Source organism: Euwallacea similis, chromosome 6, assembly GCF_039881205.1.
Source record: "Euwallacea similis isolate ESF13 chromosome 6, ESF131.1, whole genome shotgun sequence".
NCBI classification, from domain to species: domain Eukaryota; kingdom Metazoa; phylum Arthropoda; class Insecta; order Coleoptera; family Curculionidae; genus Euwallacea; species Euwallacea similis.
In genome coordinates this window covers 4,637,276-4,657,431 of record NC_089614.1, presented here as the reverse complement: position 1 = coordinate 4,657,431, position 20,156 = coordinate 4,637,276, and the positions used below count along the sequence as shown (strand labels likewise).

General features: G+C 35.1%; 4 protein-coding genes across 5 annotated transcripts; 3 read left to right on the top strand and 1 right to left on the bottom strand.

The window, feature by feature from the left end:
• The first annotated feature begins 123 nt into the window (after window positions 1-123).
• Teh4 (tipE homolog 4) lies at window positions 124-4,815 on the top strand. Its single transcript, XM_066391196.1, has 3 exons — window positions 124-1,136; window positions 2,562-2,856; window positions 2,914-4,815. The coding sequence occupies exons 1-3, from the start codon at window positions 304-306 to the stop codon at window positions 3,202-3,204; spliced, it is 1,419 nt and encodes a 472-aa protein (XP_066247293.1). The 5' UTR covers window positions 124-303; the 3' UTR covers window positions 3,205-4,815.
• Window positions 4,816-7,622: 2,807 nt separating this feature from the next.
• On the bottom strand, window positions 7,623-9,632 carry Arfip (ADP ribosylation factor interacting protein arfaptin). Its single transcript, XM_066391208.1, has 4 exons — window positions 9,496-9,632; window positions 9,103-9,439; window positions 8,562-9,049; window positions 7,623-8,507 (listed from the first exon to the last, which is right to left on the bottom strand). The coding sequence occupies exons 2-4, from the start codon at window positions 9,434-9,436 to the stop codon at window positions 8,355-8,357; spliced, it is 975 nt and encodes a 324-aa protein (XP_066247305.1). The 5' UTR covers window positions 9,437-9,439; window positions 9,496-9,632; the 3' UTR covers window positions 7,623-8,354.
• A 263-nt stretch (window positions 9,633-9,895) lies between these two features.
• Window positions 9,896-10,546, top strand: LOC136409589 (mitochondrial import inner membrane translocase subunit Tim10 B). The gene is made up of 2 exons (XM_066391200.1): window positions 9,896-10,043; window positions 10,107-10,546. The coding sequence occupies exons 1-2, from the start codon at window positions 10,014-10,016 to the stop codon at window positions 10,440-10,442; spliced, it is 366 nt and encodes a 121-aa protein (XP_066247297.1). The 5' UTR covers window positions 9,896-10,013; the 3' UTR covers window positions 10,443-10,546.
• A 1,297-nt stretch (window positions 10,547-11,843) lies between these two features.
• LOC136409584 (protein no-on-transient A-like) lies at window positions 11,844-19,443 on the top strand. Of its 2 annotated transcripts, none has more exons than XM_066391194.1 (5): window positions 11,844-12,191; window positions 12,527-12,706; window positions 13,554-14,814; window positions 14,877-14,896; window positions 18,752-19,443. In XM_066391194.1, exons 1-5 carry the CDS (start codon window positions 11,859-11,861, stop codon window positions 18,908-18,910), a joined length of 1,953 nt encoding a protein of 650 aa, XP_066247291.1. In that variant the 5' UTR covers window positions 11,844-11,858; the 3' UTR covers window positions 18,911-19,443. The 2 variants fall into 2 exon arrangements, with proteins under 2 accessions (XP_066247291.1, XP_066247292.1); XM_066391195.1 differs by lacking the exon at window positions 11,844-12,191 and adding an exon at window positions 12,314-12,394.
• Window positions 19,444-20,156: the final 713 nt, after the last annotated feature.

Sequence of the window (20,156 nt, the reverse complement as noted above, 5' to 3'; positions counted from 1 at the left end):
AATTGAATTTTTATAATTATAAACTTTTTTGCATTCGACTAATAATAAAAGGGAGGGCTAAGGGATATTAATGTTTGGTTGAAGAAGTGGTTGATTGTTGTGACAATCCTGTATAGACAGTCTTAATAAACGCTATTATAGGTTTTACATATTTTCCACTGCTTCTGGATGAAGCGCTTGCGTTAAAGAGCGTTTTCCGTCGATTTCCCTCAGTCGGTCGACGTAAAGCGAACAATTGATCCAAAATGTGAAAACACAACAAAATTCTAATTTTCGTGCCTTTTGCTAGTTTTTATTGTGAAAATGGGTAAAAGAAATAAATGCAAGCCTCGGATGATTCCTCAGCAAGACAAGAGGATATGCGGGTGTATTTGTTTTTGCCAGTTGGTGGTAGTTTTAAGCAGCGTTTCGCTAATTTATTTAACTGTTGCTATTTATATGCCAGCCTACAGAGCGTTCAGAAGCGGCTTTGAGGAGAAACCTGTTATGTGCCAAACAATTAACACGAGTATGATTAACAATTGCAGCTGGGCCTCTTGTGGGGAATGGTGTCTAACCAGAACTTCAGGATTTTGCCCCCAAATCCACGCTACCGCTAGACAAAACGGTACCAGTGTTATGTTAACCAAATGCGAAAGTTTCAACACTTCGGTGTGTCCGCCGATTAATTTCGGATCTCTTAAAAGATACAACTGCAACAACGGTACTGAATGTGCAGTGCTGAAAGGTGTCTTCAACTGCTCCCTTGGTCACTGCTTAAACCTCTCTCAAATATTTGATTTTGATGGTTGCCATTATAAAGCTGATGGCTTCACGGTGGACAGCGACAAAGACAACGCCAAACTTAACGGTTACTTTGAATGTAAGGGCTCGAAGTGCACTAAAATCAAAAGGGTATTTAGCTGCCATAGAATCTGTAAAGATAACATTACCAGTGAATTTAAAAACGTATTTATCACCATGGATGATGGAGTGCATCAAGCTAGTTGCCAATCGGCTTATGCCACAACCAAGGCAAATGGGAATTTGGAGGGTGAAAACATTGAACCCACTCAATTTTGGGAGAAACATGAAGGGGAAGTTTTGATGATGTCTTGTCATCAAGTTCATTACAATCGCAGCAATGAGACTATTTGGTAAGTTTCTCTACATGGGTTTACGGGTAATAGAACGTTGCAAAATAGTAGTAACTTGTAGTAGAATTTGTAAAAAATATTTCAAAAAACAGGTATTGCCAAAAACACATTTGGTTTTTTGTTGTTTTTCTGTTGTTGTCTTAATGGAAAATTGTACTCTTACCCTCATGATGCTCAAGATGCAATAAGTGGTATCTACATGTACGCACGTAGCAACCACAATGTTTTTACACACAGCAATTTTCACAAATAATTACATCGATTGTTCATTCCCACTTTTTTCACTGTGTTTCACATTTCACTATACACCCCTTCTTTCACTGTACGTGTACGATAACTTTTAAAATTACAGACCAAGTTTCCGGCACTCAGTGTCCTCTAAATCATTAGATTAACAAACTTTAAAAATACAGCTATTTTATAAACCTTCTTCAATTTATTTTTCTGTTCAGGTTAGTTCAAATTAGTTCCCTTTTGACATTTTTGAATTTCCTGCAGATGGGCCACTGATTTTTTCAAATCAATTTACGAAACTGAAAATTATCATTTTTCGGTATTTTCGAAACGCTCATGTTTGGTTTCTCACAACTTCCACACATTTTTCAAATTTAGCAATCTATATCCGAGTTTAAAGCCAAGAAAATTTTCCTTCTCTACGGTATGATCTTGACTTCACATATCGGTGCAGGCAAAAAAATATTTATGCACTATGAATATCCGTGACAAATCGGCGATATTAGTGAGTATTTGCGAGAAAACGTGCAATAGGGACATCTTTTATAGTTTCTTCTCATTTTGATCGATCATAAACGATTGCTTCCTTGGAGTTTTCACCTTCTCAATACCTTAGCTCTTAAGCTCTTCTTGGCATGATCTTGATTTTTATACGAATTAATGAAGAATTAATGGAGAACGAAAAATTGTAATAATTATGAGGTTTCAAAAGTTCCAATGTTCATGAATATGGCGTTTTTCGAACTTTTTAGGAAGTTTACAAATGTTCATATTTTACTTATTGAATTTGCTTCCTGTTTCCGTAAGATATCGATTTTCTTAAAAATCTTAACATTATGAACTTGCAAAGTTTAAGTAATAAATGACTTTTACAGTTTTGACTTTTTAAATCTGTGTCTGTTCAAACTATAATTTATTTATTTGTTGGTTCTTACTTGGCAATCTTAGATTGTACGTCTCTGATTTTGTTAGCTTCAAACTGTAAATTTTTGAGAAATCTACACCTAAAATTTTAACTAAATACCTTAAAAATTAGAACTTCGGCACCAAAACGTTATCTGTTCTGCATCTTTATTAGTATGTGTTTTAAAAGTAATATATTCTTACAAAATCGTCTTATTTCGCAATATTCTACCTCCCTCTAATCTAAGTTAAAATCCAAACATCTACAAACAACTATCCCTCCCACAGGTCAACTGACTGTGTCAACGGCACCATACTTCCAACCAACGTCATCCCCAAGCCCTACGCCACTTTCAGGCAATTTTGGAATTTAACAGGGAAATATGGGCATGTGGTTGACCCATCCAATCAATTTGTCCCGCCTCAACGTTCATTAACAATTTATAATCACTCAAGACTCTATATCAATTTAGAGGGCTGTGTAAACACCTTAAGAGGGGAATGCTACAATTTCCTGTTCTCTCACGGGAGAGATGGGAAAAATCAAACGGCTCAAAGCAGATACGTCTGCTATTACAATAAGGTTGTATGTGCATCATTGATTGGATGGAAGAAAATAAAAAAATTAAATATATTTCAGAACGATTCTTTCATGGTGATAGCCCGCCATGATTTGAACAAAACTTGGAGAGACCTCATAATTGCCATTAGCATCCCTTCGGTACTTTTTGTGATATCATTCATTACCCTGTGCGCAATTATGCAATCAGTAAGAGTGGATGATGACACAAAAATGAGATGCAAATACTGTTTTGGTAGTTCTGCGGTGGACAACAATACTGATCTCACAGAGATGATAAGCAGGTATGAAGTGTCTTCCCCAGAATCGGACGGTCCCAGCTTTCACCGTAGGAACCAAGAAAAAACTTAACGACATGGTAAAGATTTGAACGCTATTGAGTTGTAATTTGCCACATGAGAAAGCAGATTTTATCCGATATGTGTAGCACTAATCTGTGGCTTTATTAGAAATGATACTGAGATAGTATAAAGCTTCCATCATAGAACGATTTCAAGTGGACGAACCTGCCTAAATTCAGTGGTACATACGTATCAAAGGTCTTCATTTGATCTCGTATTTTGAGGCCTATGTAGCAAAGTTTGACGAAATATGCCTATTATTTAAATTATTAAAAACATGAGTGTCAAAATTGCCACTATAATAATATATGAAGACATGGTAATCTCTATTAAAAGTTTTTTTAAACTTTTGATACCTATACCGAATATTTTAGGAGTGATAATAAGATATGTTACCTACATAACTGAAACAATATTCTAAAATTTATATAATGTCGATACTTACATGTTGAATGTACTGGGTGGACATACTAAGATGAGGCTGAAGGAAATTCAAAAATATAGTTGGTCTTTCTCATCTTGGATGGATTATCCCACATAGTGATTTGTTTTCCAAACTTTGTAAAATGACACTGTACCTTCATGTTTATCGCCATAAAATTTCCATCTTTCAATATGAAAACTTTATCCTTGAATTTTTAAAATATTTTTATCATCAATTTAATATTTATAACAACCAAATAGAAGAGAATCTCAATGGTTAAAAACTCTTAAATTGATACTCTTTAAGGAAAATTACGAATATTCTAAATCGAATACTTATGACTAACCCCTGCAAGTGAATGTTGGTTATTTAAATGTGCCTTTGAAGTAATTCAAGCCTTACTGATAGGAAACATTTCAGGTGTTTATAATAACTTACATGTTACAAAAAAATTATCTCTGTATAGAATTTTACACTTCTTTGTGTCATTCCTTCAACAACTAATACTGTCCTAAATATATTAGATTCAACTGCATTTTTAAAGCAGCGATTAAAATGCCTCATCAGATGTTTTTCCTCATGTAATCTTGACTGTGTCTTAACGAAGCTCCAAAATATTTTCTTTATATATATGTTAGACTTGTAGATGTGTCCATGTAATAAGTTATTGTTCAAGAATCTAAGGGTAATTTAAACCGAACTTCATTAAACTCATTTTAGAATGAAAGAGCCACTACAATCGTAAGAGCGCAAGTATTTTATGTACTTTGACTATACGTAGGTATACATATAACAAATGTAATTATTTCCAATTAAATTGATTAATCTATCATATTTTCTTACAAACACTGCTGGAAGCCCTCGGGGAGAACAGAGTTTTAAATGCACTCAATACTTTATGAATTTAACATGATTTTAAGACTGGGACCAATATATGATTCAATAAATTTTACGAATCAATTTTTATGACAATTCGTTATTTAAAACTGTCTAGCAGAGAACAAATAAACGAATTTTTGCCATAAATAGCGATACCAGCCTTAAGAAAATTTATTTAGAAGGAAGAAACTTTAGCCTTTAAGTCAATACTCCTCTCTATACCGATAACAAATTATAACTTGAAATGCATATTGAAACTACCTATTATCATACTCGATGTACTACTTATGATCAAATATACTATTATATATTGATGTATACCTGGTGTTTGCTTTCCCTGTATTGATGCGCAATTTCCCAGCAATACTTTCGATTTATTGTTAAAACCTATATAAATATTTTAAACCTCATGAATCAATTACCACAATTACTCGCTGTAGGTATCAAATACAAAAATTATTTATCCACCATACAAGACCACATTCAAACGATGTTTCAAGACCAGTCATTCCAGGAGAGGACAAAAAAGAATTCTCTAAAAATTCATGCATATAAAGAAATAATGCTTTTTGCACATATCTTTCCTAAGATTTACTTTGAACTAGAGTAGACATTTGTTGATCACTCCAAATTCCTTTCACTTTAATCATGCATTTTACTTCCTTATAAGCAAGGTACGTTTGACCAACGGAAAGCTTTGAATACGACATATGAACGTTCTAAGAAATTTTAGTGTCATAAAAGTGAACATCAAAATTTCTTTGTAGGCGGGGAAACTCCAACAGAACCCATTCAAAAAGTAGCAAACCCTACCAAAACCATATCGTCCAGAGCACCAGTGCTAAGCAACCCTCGCTCAAATTAAAACCCCATCTAGATAGAGCATGCCGTGCGGCACTCAGAGTTCTTTTTCTTATTTCTACCTTTATTTATTATTTTTCATAATTCCCAAAACAATACGATGCATGAGAGAAGCGCTAATTGTTAAAATTCTGTTTATATTCAAAAACAAGTGTTATACAATGCTTTCAAATCACTACATTTGTGAGTATCTAATTTGGATATTTCACATTTCCCATACCATTTAATGCAACGCTTATTTTAAGAACACTATAATCCTTTATGGCTCCTTACTACCACCTTTTTTTGTAGTGGAGAAAACTTCATGGGTCTGATAATCTATCGACCGAGTTATATGGGATTCGTTGTGGGAAACACATACCCATTAAAACCTCCCCTCTTTTTCGCGAAATTGTTGTTTAGCATTACTTCAAGTGGCGGCGGGTGTCTCTATTATTCTTATTGTTATAGTATTCTATTGTTCTTAATTTTCTCAGCTACTCTAATTTTTCTTCTCTTTCCTTTTCATTTATGACATCCCTTACGTGCTTGCTAATTTTCGTTCATGTATTTTCATTTTTTAACATTTCACACATTACGATTTCCACAAACCTTGTTTTGGTTCCTATTGCACCTTATTGAAATCTCACTATCACCATAGCTAATGGAAAACTCACGTTAAATTTACGTTAACACATACAATCTGATAAGTGAGAAACTTTCTTGTGGATAACCCAAGCATAGATATCCACCACAAATTGTATTTTAAATCGTGAAAATGATAACTTGCTTTTACATGGTAAATATGTTAAAGTGCTGGAAATAAAGCTAATTTGTGTCATAATTAACTATGAGTAACAATAATAAAATTTAGCCCAAAGAATGGAACTGTAGTACACCAGAGATGGGTTTGCGCGGATAAATAAGCAAAGATGTGTTTTTCACAAAGCCATTTAAAAGGTAGAAAACTTAATTTTCATCTTGTGATCATACTGACATGACAGTTGAAAATAATTGGTTCTGCAACTATTTTTTTAATATTAATCTGCACCTATATTGCAGGGACAGTAACAGGAATGGGATTCCGCCACTGCGAAAGTAAGGAAAAGCACGGGTATTATCATGATCAACATGGTTTTCGTTTTTATAAAGCTCTATAAAAAGCCTTTTTGAATAACTTGTATTGTTCTATTTAACCTCCATAACTTTCATACGCGTATCTGGACTAACATTGGATGCCAAATAGCTTTTCACCCGCGTGGCTCATATAATATCCAACAAACATCCAATGACTGACGTGTGAAGTTTCTGTAGATCCTTTGTGGATATTTCACATATCATCAAAACGGCGCGTTTATGAAGTAAACCTGAAAAAGACATACATTCGCTGCGACATACTTTCAATTAACAGCACGTTAGACAATGCAATTATTCGAAATGTTATCAAAACGACTACCGGCAATAATCTACACAGGCATTGGAGCATTCAGCAGGTTTTGCTCCTTAAACTATTCACGCCATTTTCCAACCGATCGTGCTGAGTCAAAAGGTTCTATGCCGAATCAGCGTGAGAGCGCATTTTCTTACATGCATAGCAAAACATGCCGATGGTTCCGAACCGATTCAGTGCGTGTGCTCCTTTAAGCCCATTTCATACTAAGGGTCAAGCAACGTTAACGCTCAAATGCGTTCGATGGTAATTTAAATACATAGACGTGTAGCCCTCACTTTAGTGTGAAAATATTAATTACCTTTAAGAGTATTAAATTTTGAGTCTTGTTTGAGTAGAGCAAGTAAGTGTAGTTATAGTATGCAATGGCCTTTCGACTCACCGCATTTAAATCCTTATATCAGCACCAATGTCCTACAATGCAACACTATGTCCACTTGCTGCGTTCATAGAATAATTTACAAAGAATCGCACCTATCACGCCTGCAATATTCATCATTCGGAATTTCGGCCCAGTGTTCTAGCAAGATGTACACTTTTCATTGATTTTACCGGAATGTTGACACGGTGCTCGTTGCTGTTGAATCCTATGGGTGTTTCAGTATCGCAATTGGTGTACAAATTTTAAGTTTAAGTAAGTTGACCAGATTTCAGGATTCTGGATAGCAACAACTTCACTTTGTTGAATGATGACTTTGCAAACAGGTATTTGCTTAAATAAAGTGTGAGTATCTATTAAAACAAGACATTCTAACTAAAATGTTATATTATTCAAAGTAAAAATATTTTGATATAAATAACGGGTGATCATTAAAAAAACCTCACAGTAAGCGGTGAACTTTAAATGTCAGACGGTGGTTAAGCCATTTGCTATTTGGCATTAAACATCTAACATGAGTTTATCCATAACGTTCTTGTGATCTCACAATACCTACTCAAACTTTTTTTAATGATTACCCTTTACGTATGGCTTAACAAAATACATGGAAATGTTTTCCGGAATAAGACCTACTAAAACTAATACTTGCAAAATTAGGAACTTAACATGGTGTGTTTAGTAAGTTAGGCTAATATGGCAATTTAAGAAATTAAAGCTTTAAGCTGAGAAATTCCAAATTAAACAACAAATACAGCAGTGAAACATATAAGTAATTACTTATAACTACTTTGGTTATATTGTCTATAATGGATTCCACATCACGCAACTTATGTGAGAATCATTGAAACAACAGAACACATGAGAGTAATAAACATTTTAGACTAATTAACTCAAATATATTAAATTTATCATTTCGTTATAAAATACGTGACTAGCAAAGTACAAATAACTTTTAAAAACACATTAAGATGTTCTTGATCAATAAAGACATTATCCTATAATGCCATCAAAATCAGTCAACCCTTAAGTACTGAACTAAGCATAAAAATAAAGGTTTTGTGATGAGATTCTAGCTATTATCATTCAAAGTTTTCACTAACCTAACTTAATATGAAGGGAATTTCATAAATCAAAAATATGATTTGGTGAACTTAGAGTTAATACAAACATCTTCAAAAAGTACCATAACTATTGTTCTAGCCATGAAGGAAAAGTTGAATTAGGGGTTTTTACCTTAATATTAAATTGTTTCAAAGTGGCTTCTAATGCTTGTTGATTCCCAGAAAAATAGGCTGATATAGCATTATGGAACAGAAGCAATTGTTTATGCATCACTTTAATCTGAATTATAACACAACTTAAAGTTTGAAAACTTTGAAATCAGAAAATACTCACCCTGTTTTCATCAAGAAACTTCATTTTAATAGCAACTTCAGCTCGAAGCTTCATGAAATTTTGCCTATGCAATTCATAGCCTTGTTGTGCTTCCTCTAATCCTATGGTTCCTTCTGGTTTGGTTGAAAGAGATTCCAAATCTGTGCGATAAGCATCATACTCAATTCTTGCAGCTTCATACAGTCGAATACTCTGAAGGGTATCTTCAATTGTTTTATGACACAAAGTGTTGACTGAAGAAATAAAGAAATTCAATGCTCCTAACAGAGTTTCCCCATTTTTTGTTAGACTTCGTTGTGTTTCAGAATTATACAGAAACTCTTCCTGTAGCTCTGGTGATTTTTGAGCAAGATCAGAAAATGCTTCCCCTAAGGCATGCTGGGTTTGTACCACATGATAAAAATGGCTTGTTAATGCCCTGGCTAAGCGCAAAATGTTTATATACTTCTTCTGCGTTTCCCTGAGTTGATCTATTTGAGTTTCAAGTTCTAAAACAAGAACCAACAGAACATTTAATACCAACCACAATACTTTATACAACCTGCATCGTGGGTTCTTGCAGTTTTTCCTAATTTTTCAAACATAAGTTGTTTAGTACATTTGTACGTGGATATAGACCAATTCTTAAGATTCTCAATCCTCGAGGAAGTTTTAAGTATTGTTGAGTCACTATCTTGAGTTGGAGAAGAAGGTGTTAGAATTGCTGGGGAACTAGTACTATTGGACAGAGTATTTGTCGCTGAGCGCGAATATGCAGGGGCTCCGGAATTCGTAGGAAGGCTGTTTTTGCTTTCATGGGCCGGAGTGTCTTTCAGCATATCATGAATACTTGTCTTCTCACCACTAACAGAGTTTGAATGTTTCAGCTGCGACATGGTCTAGAAAATGGGTTTTCAAGTTTGAGAGATGGCTAATTAATGCTAATTTCACTTACATATAATTATTTATTTACTTTAGTCAATTATTTTTATTTCATTCAATATTAAAACACCAAACAAAATTGCTAATTACTACAAAAAAAAGCAAAAGTAAAACTAGCTGTCACTGTCATTAGTGTCGTGAGAAAAGAAAAGGACAAAAATGGCAACGTTGGAGAGACTGGGTGCCAGTTTTTGTATATTTCCAATAGTTCTATTCATTTTCAGGGATTTGGGCTTTTACTGGGTAATATTTATTTTGACTTATATATATATTCTTATATTAAGAAAACCAATAAACTTCAATGCGAGGGAATGGTTTATCTAACCTGAAAACCTGACGCTCTTGGCTGCCATGTTCTTATTTCAGTTTCATGCAATACATGTCTTTCAGCACTATGCAGACGCAACCAATGATGAATTAGAAAAATATGTTAGGTTATGTTGTTTTCTTTAAAATGTTTAGAAACGAAAATGGTATATAAATAAATAAAAAAACTACTCTGTATAAAACATAAAATAACCCCTCAGAACCATGGAACCAGATCCTGGAGCAGTGAGAAACGTTAGTTCAAATTAAATAATATACTTCTAGCAATAAATATACCTACTTGTATTATACCTTTAGTTTAAGGATTTTCTACAACTATATAACAAAATGACTGAAATGTGCTTCCAAAGGTGCGTAGTCAATGTGCATGTAAGGAAACTTGATTCTGAAGAAACGAAATGTGTTGATAATTGCTCCCAAAAGTTTATCACCTATAACAATAGGCTGATGCAGAGTTTTGTTAAAGCACAAGGGGAAATAGTCAATAAAAGGGTGAAAGAAGCTGAGGAGCAGCAACAGATCTTAGAAAATCAACAGAAATCAGCAGAGAACCAACGGCAAAAAGAATTGGAAACTCAAAGTAAAGATATTCTGGAGAGTACTGTTGGTAAAGAGGTGTCAGTTACTAGCTGATAAGAAACTAGGGAAGACCCATGTTTTAGTATATTATGTGGAATTATTATGAAGTCAATGTATTAGCTATATTCTAAAATCTAAAAATAAAATTTCATAATATTTCAGTAAGTCGCCAACATAGCGAGAACTTCAGGGTTGTAATTGGCCAAATAAACGCACCCAAAAACTTAAATATGGCAATCAGGCCAACACATACTTTCATAAGATATTGCTCATAGAAAAATGGTTTACATTGGAAATCTTGGTTTGAAAAAAGGAGGGATAATATTGGTGTTGACGTTACTCGTACTATCATCATACATACATAAAATTGTCAAGTCACCCCGACTCAAATGTAGAACTGGAAAAAAATATTTCGTATATCCGAGTAATTAGTGGATGTATAGAAGATTTGGCAACAATACACTCATATGCCCGAGCTGAATTCAGTACGACTAATGTCATTTATCCCCACTTCTTTACACCAAGGTTATCAAAGAGTGATTATTATACTAGGAATCATGTGTGACCAGACCGTTAGGATTTTACGTCTGCGCAGCTTGTGCCTTGCGCAATTTAAGATCCAAGCCGAATGCAAGGTTGCCAGTATGAGCGATTCATCGCAAATTGGGCGATATCGAAATGTTGATTGGCTATCAAATTTACTGGTTTGCAATCTGCGCTTTTTCATGCGAAAAATGAAATATTAGAGGTATTTTCTGCGACAAACTGGCTTTGGAAGTTTCCGTAATCTAATATGAGTTAAATTGTAAATGATCATCCGAATCAAGGTACGGGCCTGAGTTGGGAGCTAGGTTTCATAGGTACATATGAGGTTTTTGCGGGAATTATATTGTAGTATGACTAGTTACCTAAGTCAGAAAATCTCAATTTCTGGTTCTGTAAATTATGACTCAGAAGAATGAAACGCGGTTAAAAGGTCACATGTAAAATTTCTGGCCAGAAAATTATTGGTAACCAACTTTGTTGGAGATTTGTAATTTCATCTATTTTAGGTAGCCAACACTTCAAATCTCCTGGACCCATACTTCCATGAGCAAATGTACGAGTTCTCAAAAGTTCCTAAAATTTCTGGCCACAAATTAAGTTTTTCTACAAACTTCATAGTAAATAGAACTTTCCTCCCTCATTTGAAGGGCAAAAAAATGAAATAGATACATATCTCTGAAAGAAAGTATTTTTTACTCCTTCGAATGTTTACGCCCACAGCTACGCGTGTAGCCTCGAACTATTTACGAGAGTAAAAGAAGTTCTTTCATCTCTTGATGTGCAAATAAGTATTTAAGTATTTTTGAATATCTTACACCCTAATAAGCTAGGTAACTAATTAACTAAGGTACACCACGTGACCAGTCGAAATTTACTCCCGAGTGATTGCTGAACGCTGTCACGTTGGCCGACTTATTTGACCACATGGATGTTAAAAATACTGGCAACACTGGTCGAAACGAAGAAATAGCATGTCAACTTCTCCCGATTTTCGTCGTTTCGCCGGTGTGTTGCGTTTTCGTGTTTGACTGCTTAATTTTTTTGAATTTACGTGCATATCTATTAACGCGACAATTATCGAGAAGTCTCAATAACTTTGTGAAGATGGCAGAGCAGCCTGAAATAAAGAACGTGGTTAAACAAGAAGGATCTGAGGAGAACAGGGAGCCAAGCGGTAACAGTAATTTTGGGGGTCCGCAAAGGCGTGGACGCGGTGGGAGTCGCTTTAGTGGAGGCCGTGGCGGTGGAAATCAAAATGTAAGTATTCTATTAATAATTTAAATATAGTTGCGTTTGTTGTCGTTAAAAAAAAACTTTATCAGAAAAATGTTAAACACGGGTGTTTTCATTAAGTTTGATAGTTAGCATGGCCGCCATCATGGAATATGATATATCGGTTCATTGGCCTATTGTCAGCAACGTAACATTGTCGCCATTCGTTTAGTTCAAAATTTGAGAAGGTAAACGTCAAAACACGACAACCTCGCAGCCTACTGTTTTGGTATAGTTTCCTGCGTGGAGTAATTTTGGTTTTTGCATACGTTTCCTCTCAATTTTGGTGTATAATTAGTGCTGATTAGGGAAAACGTTAGTTTTCAGGAGAAATGTCTGAACAACCTTTAGAAATTGAGCCTCCTGCGGGTTTGAAACAAGAAAACGTGGATCAAATTGGGAACGATGGCGGCCCTAATTTTGGTGGCATGAGGCGAGGACGGGGTGGAGGATCACGTTTCAGCAATGGTCCCGGACATCAAAGAGGTGGATTTAGAAATGTAAGTACCATTTAACTGGAAAATATATCAATGTTAAATAAAATATGTGAAACAAATAAAGTATCAGCCAGAACTGGTTCAGAGAAAATGATATATATGATATGACCGAAAATGTGGTTAGGTTAGGTTAGGTCTTCAGTTTGTTTGGCTTATGCTACAAAATACTACTTTCCTCTCTTATAAGAAAAAAACTGTGGCATTCCAGGAGAGATCCAGAATCGCAGATATACCAAATATGATTTATATCATATTTTTTTACAACATAACCAATTTTCTTATTTAGAAATAAGCCTCTACTATAAATATTTTAACCAATTCCTGCAATCTATTAGCTAAAAATTATTTACCTATTTTTTTGAACTATACATGAAGCAAATGCCTTAGCTACTACTTGATACTTGGTAAATATTTCACTAATTCTAAAAATAGAAGTGGTGATGAAAAATCATACAATTAAGAGTTTATTTTCTACTGTATATGATCATATAGATAGATGCCTTTCCTAGCCTTTACTTAGCTAAAATTTTATTCACATATTTTTTCTGTAAAAATGTTATGATTTGGCAAAATTTATTAAATAGGGTATAAAAGTTTCAATTATTTCTTCTAATTTTTGCTTTCTGTAGTTTTGATCATTTTTGATAGGTTTGATTAAAATTTTCAAATAAGAATATTAATTTGGTTGATTCCGCTGGACAAATCACATAATTATTTGGATTTACAAGGTAATACTTTCCATAGAATCAGATGCCCTTAAACCATAAGAAGTTTAGGAGATTAGAAATTAACTTTCAGATGTTTTACCATTTGTCTTTAAAACTATAAATGGCAGTTTTTAACTTTCCAGAGGGGCCCTGCTGGTGATAGAAATGATTTAAATTCTAATCATCAAGAGTTTAGAGGAAGAGGACGTGGCAGAGGCGGTTTCCGAGGTGGACGTGGAGGTGGTGAAGGTGGTCGTGGGGGGAATCAAGATGATCTAGGTGATGGAGAGGGTGGTGGTTTCCGCAGAGGTCCTATTGACAAGGTAGCAGATAGAATTTCATCATTCCAAGGACCCAGTTTTGACTTGCCTCCAATTGATGTGCATGAAAAGAAATTTAATGGTAGAAACCGTTTGTACCTGGGGAACATTTCTAATGAAGTCACTGATGAAGATTTAATGGAACTTTTCAAACTTTATGGGGAAACTGCTGAAATTTTCCTTAATAAAGAAAAGAACTTTGGGTTCATTAAGTTGGATTATCACGCAAATGCTGAGAAAGCCAAGAGAGAATTGGATGGAACAATGCTGAAGGGTAGAACTTTGAAAATTAGGTTTGCTCCCAACAGTGCCACTATCAAAGTGAAGAATTTAACTCCATATGTTACAAATGAGCTTCTGTATTTTGCATTCAGTCCATTTGGTGAGATTGAAAAAGCCCATGTAGGTGTTGACGAAAGGGGAAAGCCAACAGGTGAAGGTTATATTCACTTTGCAAGGAAATTTTCAGCCACTACAGCAATAAAAAAATGTAGTGAAGGATGCTATTTCTTATCTACATCTCTACAACCTGTAATTGTTGAAGCGTTTGAAGTTGTTGATGACATTGATGGGTATTCTGACAAGAATATCAACAGAAAACATCCGGAGTTTTTGAAAGAGCGTGAGCATCCCCCCAGACTAGCCCATCCCAACAGTTTTGAATTTGAATATGGTCAAAGATGGAAGGCTCTCTTTGAACTTCATCAGCAAAAAGAAGAGGCTTTGAAGAAGGAACTGCAACTTGAGAAAGAAAAGTTGATTGCTCAGATGGAGTATGCTAAATATGAACATGAAACTGAGTTGCTAAGAAATCAGCTGAGGGCGCGAGAGTTGGATAAGGAACGTCAGAAGCGGGAATGGGAAATGAAGGAACGTATGGCCGAAGAGGAGCGTGTCCGACAGGAAGACGTCATGCGAAGGCAGCAAGAAGAGCTTGAAGCCAGGATGATGGCTTCCCAGGAAGATATGAGACGCAGACAGCAAGAAAACAACTTGTTTTTACAGGCTCATAACTTGGACAGTCTTCTTGACCAGCAGGAACAAGCATTTGACCAACCTAGCTATGGAGGAGTGAATGATAATAGTAAGTTCATTATTATCGGCATTTTAAGGGTATGTTTATAATGTCTTGTTTCTTAATTTTAGTGGGCGGAGGAGTTGACATGGTAAGTGTTTACTTCAAAAAAGAGAATCCATGGATACATAAACGTAATAGAAATGTCACTGAAAGTAGAAAAAATTTGGACCAAATATTGAAAAAGCTGAGCTTAATAAGCTTCATATTAGACGAAATTGCAATTCCACTATCAAATGCCTTATCGGTATTTAGCTGTTAGTTTTGAAACTTTCAGCAAATTTTTGTGCAAAACTATATTGAATACGTGAAAATATGATCACCAATATTTGAGAATACATTTGCTGTGCTATTTTCATTACTCTGAGAAATCAAGTCTTACTTATGATGTTATCATTTTCGACAAAACGTATGAAAATAGGATAGTTACAAGATGACATGTTTGGGGTGGGAGATTTTATTATTTATTGCGGCAAACCTTGTTGTTTGGGGAGCTCTATTGCAGACACACAATATTTGAATAATTTCTCATTATATTTATGTCGTTTTTGCATTGAAACTTGTTGAAATTTTAAAACCCATACTGCTTTTTATTGGTAAGGCTCCTTTTGTGTTTACATACCGATTGTCTCTTTAAAGTTGCCCTTCTGCTCGTTGTTGATCTAGTGTTCTAGAAAGCTATTTGGTTGATAATCTGGTTGATTTACAATAATTTGATCCATTATTTATCTTAGATTCCGTCATATGGATTTAGCCCTCGGTTTAGTCCAAACGGTTGATCTCAACAGCAATATGTATATTATTCCCGTGAATTACAACTAACAGTAGCTAGTTTGAGGTAACTAGTGTATATACTGATTTGCATTCAAAACTCGAAATGCAAATTGAATATATGAACTTACGTTTGTGATATAAGTATAAGTACATGAATTATATATTAAAATACTATTATATTTTAATGCTCTGTTATAAATGAATAAACAACATTCTTGAAACCCTCATAGTTCTTCTATGAGGGGTCCAAATGTGATAGTTTAAGGGCGAGTTGGAATTATGGGAAGGACGTTCTAGAGGAATCTGGAACGTTTCTTCCTTAATATTAAACAATTAGTAAGGAAAACTTCCGTAAATATTCTCCTCAACTTAAAAATTGAGCGTTGATTAGAATTTCCCGCAAATGACACAATTTGCGGTCATGATTATTTTTAAATAATTGAATTGCGCCTTGTTAGTATTTTAAGATTTAAGTTCCTTGAAATATGAATTATGTTGAAAAACTGGGGAATCCTTTTGATACATGCGTACAGCGAGGATCGGTCATGTGTTTTGCTTGGTTAGATAAACGGGTCTCTTTGAAACTACTAAAACTTCTGAATCCCTTGGTTTTGTTATTTCGTTTCCTTGGTTTTCGTATGAACTCGAATTGTGTCCTAGGCCTACATGTCTGGTAGTTTTACACCTTCATATATGAGGAATTGATAACCAATTGAACAAACCTATTAGTCACTGTGTGTATTTTAAAAACTATTTAATGCACATAATACAAAAATTGGAACTAAATATATTATAAAGCTTTTGGAGATTCTCCGATATAACTATTTAGGGGTTCATAACCACTATTAACAAGATCAACAACGTAGATGCATCTTTTTTAAGAGACAATTCGGATATGCTTTGCTGTAAATATTATATTGCTGTGGGCAACCAGGTCTTGACATTGTGGTGCTCATTCATCGGCATCCTGAATTTAGCTTTAGGTTTTTAGGTCATATTTGTCACACCTTCGATTTATTGATCTGGGTTGGTCCACATTTGATTAATTTGGCCCGAACGAAGACAATGAGCCGAGCGCTCAGGGATAAGTAGAATGAACGATTCGAACAAGAGTCCGATACCTTTAGTGCGTTTGGTGCTTTCGGTCTGTTCCCATTTCCCCCTATTTTTTATTCGGAATTTCTACTTAATTTTTTAAAGATATTGTCCGGGTTTAGCAAAGTAAATATATACCTACAAATCCAGTATGTATAACTACCGAGATTTCTGCTGAATGGTACACTACCCTTTAAATAGAGTGAAATAAAAGCTGACGTCGTTTTTACTTTGCATTTCTAACTGTTACACAACTGTTACTTCTATTGATATCCCAATTGTGATACAACGGCTTTATAAACCAGGCAACCTGCCCACTTCTGAGATTTCCACGACTCTCCTAGTTTCTAAGTCTATGTTTGTACTTGTCATAATATCATGTTATGACAAGTTATACAACATAGTACATATCCCACAGGCTACTACAAACATCGCTTCATGCTTCAAATGTGAAGTTCATTGTAGATGCGTCCACTGATATCAAACTTCGATATATGTATTTCCGTAAAGAATTCACAACTACTAAGAGCTGTCTATTCATCGTTTTGGTGGTCCCGATTTTCTTTCTTTTTTAGATTTTGTGATCTATATTGTGGTTTTTATTTATAACCTCCTCCGTTGCATTTATTACAATCTTCCACACAAGTCTCTTCTCCGTATTGCGCGCCTCCTTAACACTTCCCCTAATATTTGAAAAAATGGTGTTTTGCCCTTTCGAATCAGTCCTCTCATGTTGAGGCAATCATCTGAAGATCATTACTACGGTCTCTTATAGTATTGCTTCAAAACGCTGAGACATATAAACGATACTCCTAAAATAATTTGTGTAGAACTTTTTCTTTAATTTAGTGTTCCATGCTATGAGGTACAGTTGGTTCCTGTACCAACAGGTTCTAGAAAATTCATGTTACATCCTCTTCTTTTCTTCCTATTACACAGGGCTTAATTGGTTATTGAACCACCTTTGTGCTTCTTCACGAATTTCACTATAAATTTAACAAAATGAGTTCAGGCAAGCTGCTGCATAAGTGCTAACCCCTCCTCGGCAATATTAGAGGTATTTGAGGTGTTCTGACCATCAAGATTTTCGATGACTCCGGTCAACCCTGCCTGGAAGCCTGTTCACTCAAGTCTTCGCTTTAGTCTCTGTGAGGGGTGCAGGTATTTTTACCCTTACATCGTCTCAAGAAGTAACAGTTGCTGTTGTCGCCATCAATGTATGGACATTGATTATTGCCGCCGGACAGTCTCCTTAAAATTGGATGTTGAATGAAAAGAATTTTCCTTAATTTACCCTCTCTAAGGCTCGATGTAAACTCTTAAGAGTAATTCTGTGTCTCCAAACCAACATTCAACACGTCGTCATCGTACTTCACGCCTGGACGTTCTAGCAAGATCAGGAACATTCTTTAGGGTTTCATAGATAGTATATGGTAAATTAAGATATTTTTCGTGGCCCAAATCCATTTCCCTCGAAAAAGTTGCGCAGGAAAAAACATAAATGTGCGGATTTGTTGTTTTTTCCGTAAGTATCCTACATGTGGCTTGCGCCAAAAATTCGAATTTCACATCTGACGTCAATACTAATAATTTGCCGAACACTTCAACTCTTTAGAGCAAGGCAGTTTTACCGACATTGCTCGGAGTTAAGTCCGGCGCATTTCGTTGGGCTCGGTGACACGTATATACTGAATTTCAATTGTTTAGCTCGTTTGTTCGGGTCAAAATGTTTAGATGTGGACCCCTCTATATTAGAGAGGTTTTCCTGGAAAAGTTTTAGTTGACTTCCACAGCGACAGTCTCATTCAGTTTCCTCATGGCGTTTCATTAATAATTTTTTTTCTTATGTGCTTGTCGTGATCCTGCACAATTGATTAAATTTAAGCTATAGTTTTCTAAGCAATGTTCATTTCTTTCCCTCCTATGAACATTACCAATGACACCCTACGATATGTATGCCTAAAAATCGAAGGGAAATTCGAGATACGATTGTCTTAATATGTTTAACATAATGTGTGACGGAGGGTCGAATGGAATATAGTGAACTATAACAACCTTTATTATAATGTCACAACAGGAACCGAAACAATTCATGAGCTCTTATGAGCGTCACAACCGTTACGAAGGACGTGAAGGCCAGGGTAGGGCCTCGAACGCTGGAAGAGGCCACTGGGTCAGCGATAACAGACGCGCCGGCAATCAAGATGATTATCAGAGCAAACGTCGCAGATTTTAAGGAATTCCTTCAATTTCAACATTGCCCCTCAATTTGGTTTTAAGGCAGGGCGCCCCATCATATGTAACAATCATAAACCAACTCCTTGCTTCTATGTAGTCGAGTCTTGCGATGAATCTTTCGAGGTTTCGCCTTGCCATTCCCCCTTTTTGGTTAAATGACACTCAAAATTGGTTAAATGATACAGATAATCTACTCCCTGCTCTTAAAGGAGAATTTGGGGCGATTATTCAAAGAAAAAGACTCAACATTCCATAGCAACCTTAAATGCATGCAAAAGGTTATGGGCGCCCTGATTAACTAATTGTTACTCAGTCATGAACTGAACATTAGAATTAACAAGTTTTCTTCGGAAAAACAATCCTCCACGCGTTTCCTAGTTACTAGCAGAAAAAAGAAATTAATTTATCCCAAATAGTCGGATTCTAATGCATTGTCTTGGAAAAACAGTTTTATAATTATGTAGAGGTCCAGATAATTTTTTTAGTAGTTTTGTGTGGCTATAATGTAATCAATATATGACCTAGAATGTGGACGTTTAAGTGTTATTTAGTATGAACCCTATTTCAACCCGTTTGAGCTGCATTTGCTTTGCATTTAGCGTTTTAGACACTGAGGATTTTCAAGCTTGTTTTTCTTTATTACAATTGACTTTTTGACTCGTTGAAGGTCCAATTAGTCCTAGTTCATGATTATTTTTCATCCCTCAATTTTTCCTGGTTTAATAAATGATAAAATTTCGTTTGAAGCTAATACCAGATTCTAGCATTGTCATTGAATCAAATTCGTTATAAGAAAAATTGCTCATACTTTATTATGTTTTTAATTAAATGTTTTTTCTTTTGGCCCTCAGAATATTGCTATTCTACCAAGTTCTAACTTCGAATTCTTCATACTCTTGCAGTGGAAATTGTCTGATATTCAGATAGACGACATTAAAAATCGATATAACTTCGGCAATCTTCGCTCTTTTTTTCTTCTAATTTTGGTGATGTGTCCATAGCGTTTTAGAAATTTTATATCAGTCTCCCCTTGCACATTGCTGTCTTGATTTTGCCCCTCAATATGCATTTCCAAGAAATAAGGGACAAGAGTCGGTATATCTAGACTATGAATATTTAATTAACAATACTATTTCGATTATGGTGCTGCTTCGTTAAAATATCAGCATTGATTGGATATAAAAAGCTGTTCAAAAACAGAATTAAAGCTGACCAGACGAGAGATTAACTTTTTCTGAAGCACC

Bases quoted from the DNA above. Each gene is read 5' to 3' on its own strand.
- LOC136409589 (XM_066391200.1), top strand. From the start codon at position 10,014: ATGGAACCAGATCCTGGAGCAGTGAGAAAC. The intron at 10,044-10,106 runs GTTAGTTCAAAT...TTATACCTTTAG, and splicing joins ATCCTGGAGCAGTGAGAAAC to TTTAAGGATTTTCTACAACT.
- LOC136409584 (XM_066391194.1), top strand. From the start codon at position 11,859: ATGGATGTTAAAAATACTGGCAACACTGGTCGAAACGAAGAAATAGCA. The intron at 12,707-13,553 runs GTAAGTACCATT...TTAACTTTCCAG, and splicing joins AAAGAGGTGGATTTAGAAAT to AGGGGCCCTGCTGGTGATAG. The intron at 14,815-14,876 runs GTAAGTTCATTA...TCTTAATTTTAG, and splicing joins TGGAGGAGTGAATGATAATA to TGGGCGGAGGAGTTGACATG.
- Arfip (XM_066391208.1), bottom strand. From the start codon at position 9,436: ATGTCGCAGCTGAAACATTCAAACTCTGTTAGTGGTGAGAAGACAAGT. The intron at 9,050-9,102 runs GTTGTATAAAGT...TTCTTGTTTTAG, and splicing joins TGCAAGAACCCACGATGCAG to AACTTGAAACTCAAATAGAT. The intron at 8,508-8,561 runs GTGAGTATTTTC...GTTATAATTCAG, and splicing joins AGTTTCTTGATGAAAACAGG to ATTAAAGTGATGCATAAACA.
- Teh4 (XM_066391196.1), top strand. From the start codon at position 304: ATGGGTAAAAGAAATAAATGCAAGCCTCGGATGATTCCTCAGCAAGAC. The intron at 1,137-2,561 runs GTAAGTTTCTCT...TCCCTCCCACAG, and splicing joins CGCAGCAATGAGACTATTTG to GTCAACTGACTGTGTCAACG. The intron at 2,857-2,913 runs GTTGTATGTGCA...AATATATTTCAG, and splicing joins ACGTCTGCTATTACAATAAG to AACGATTCTTTCATGGTGAT.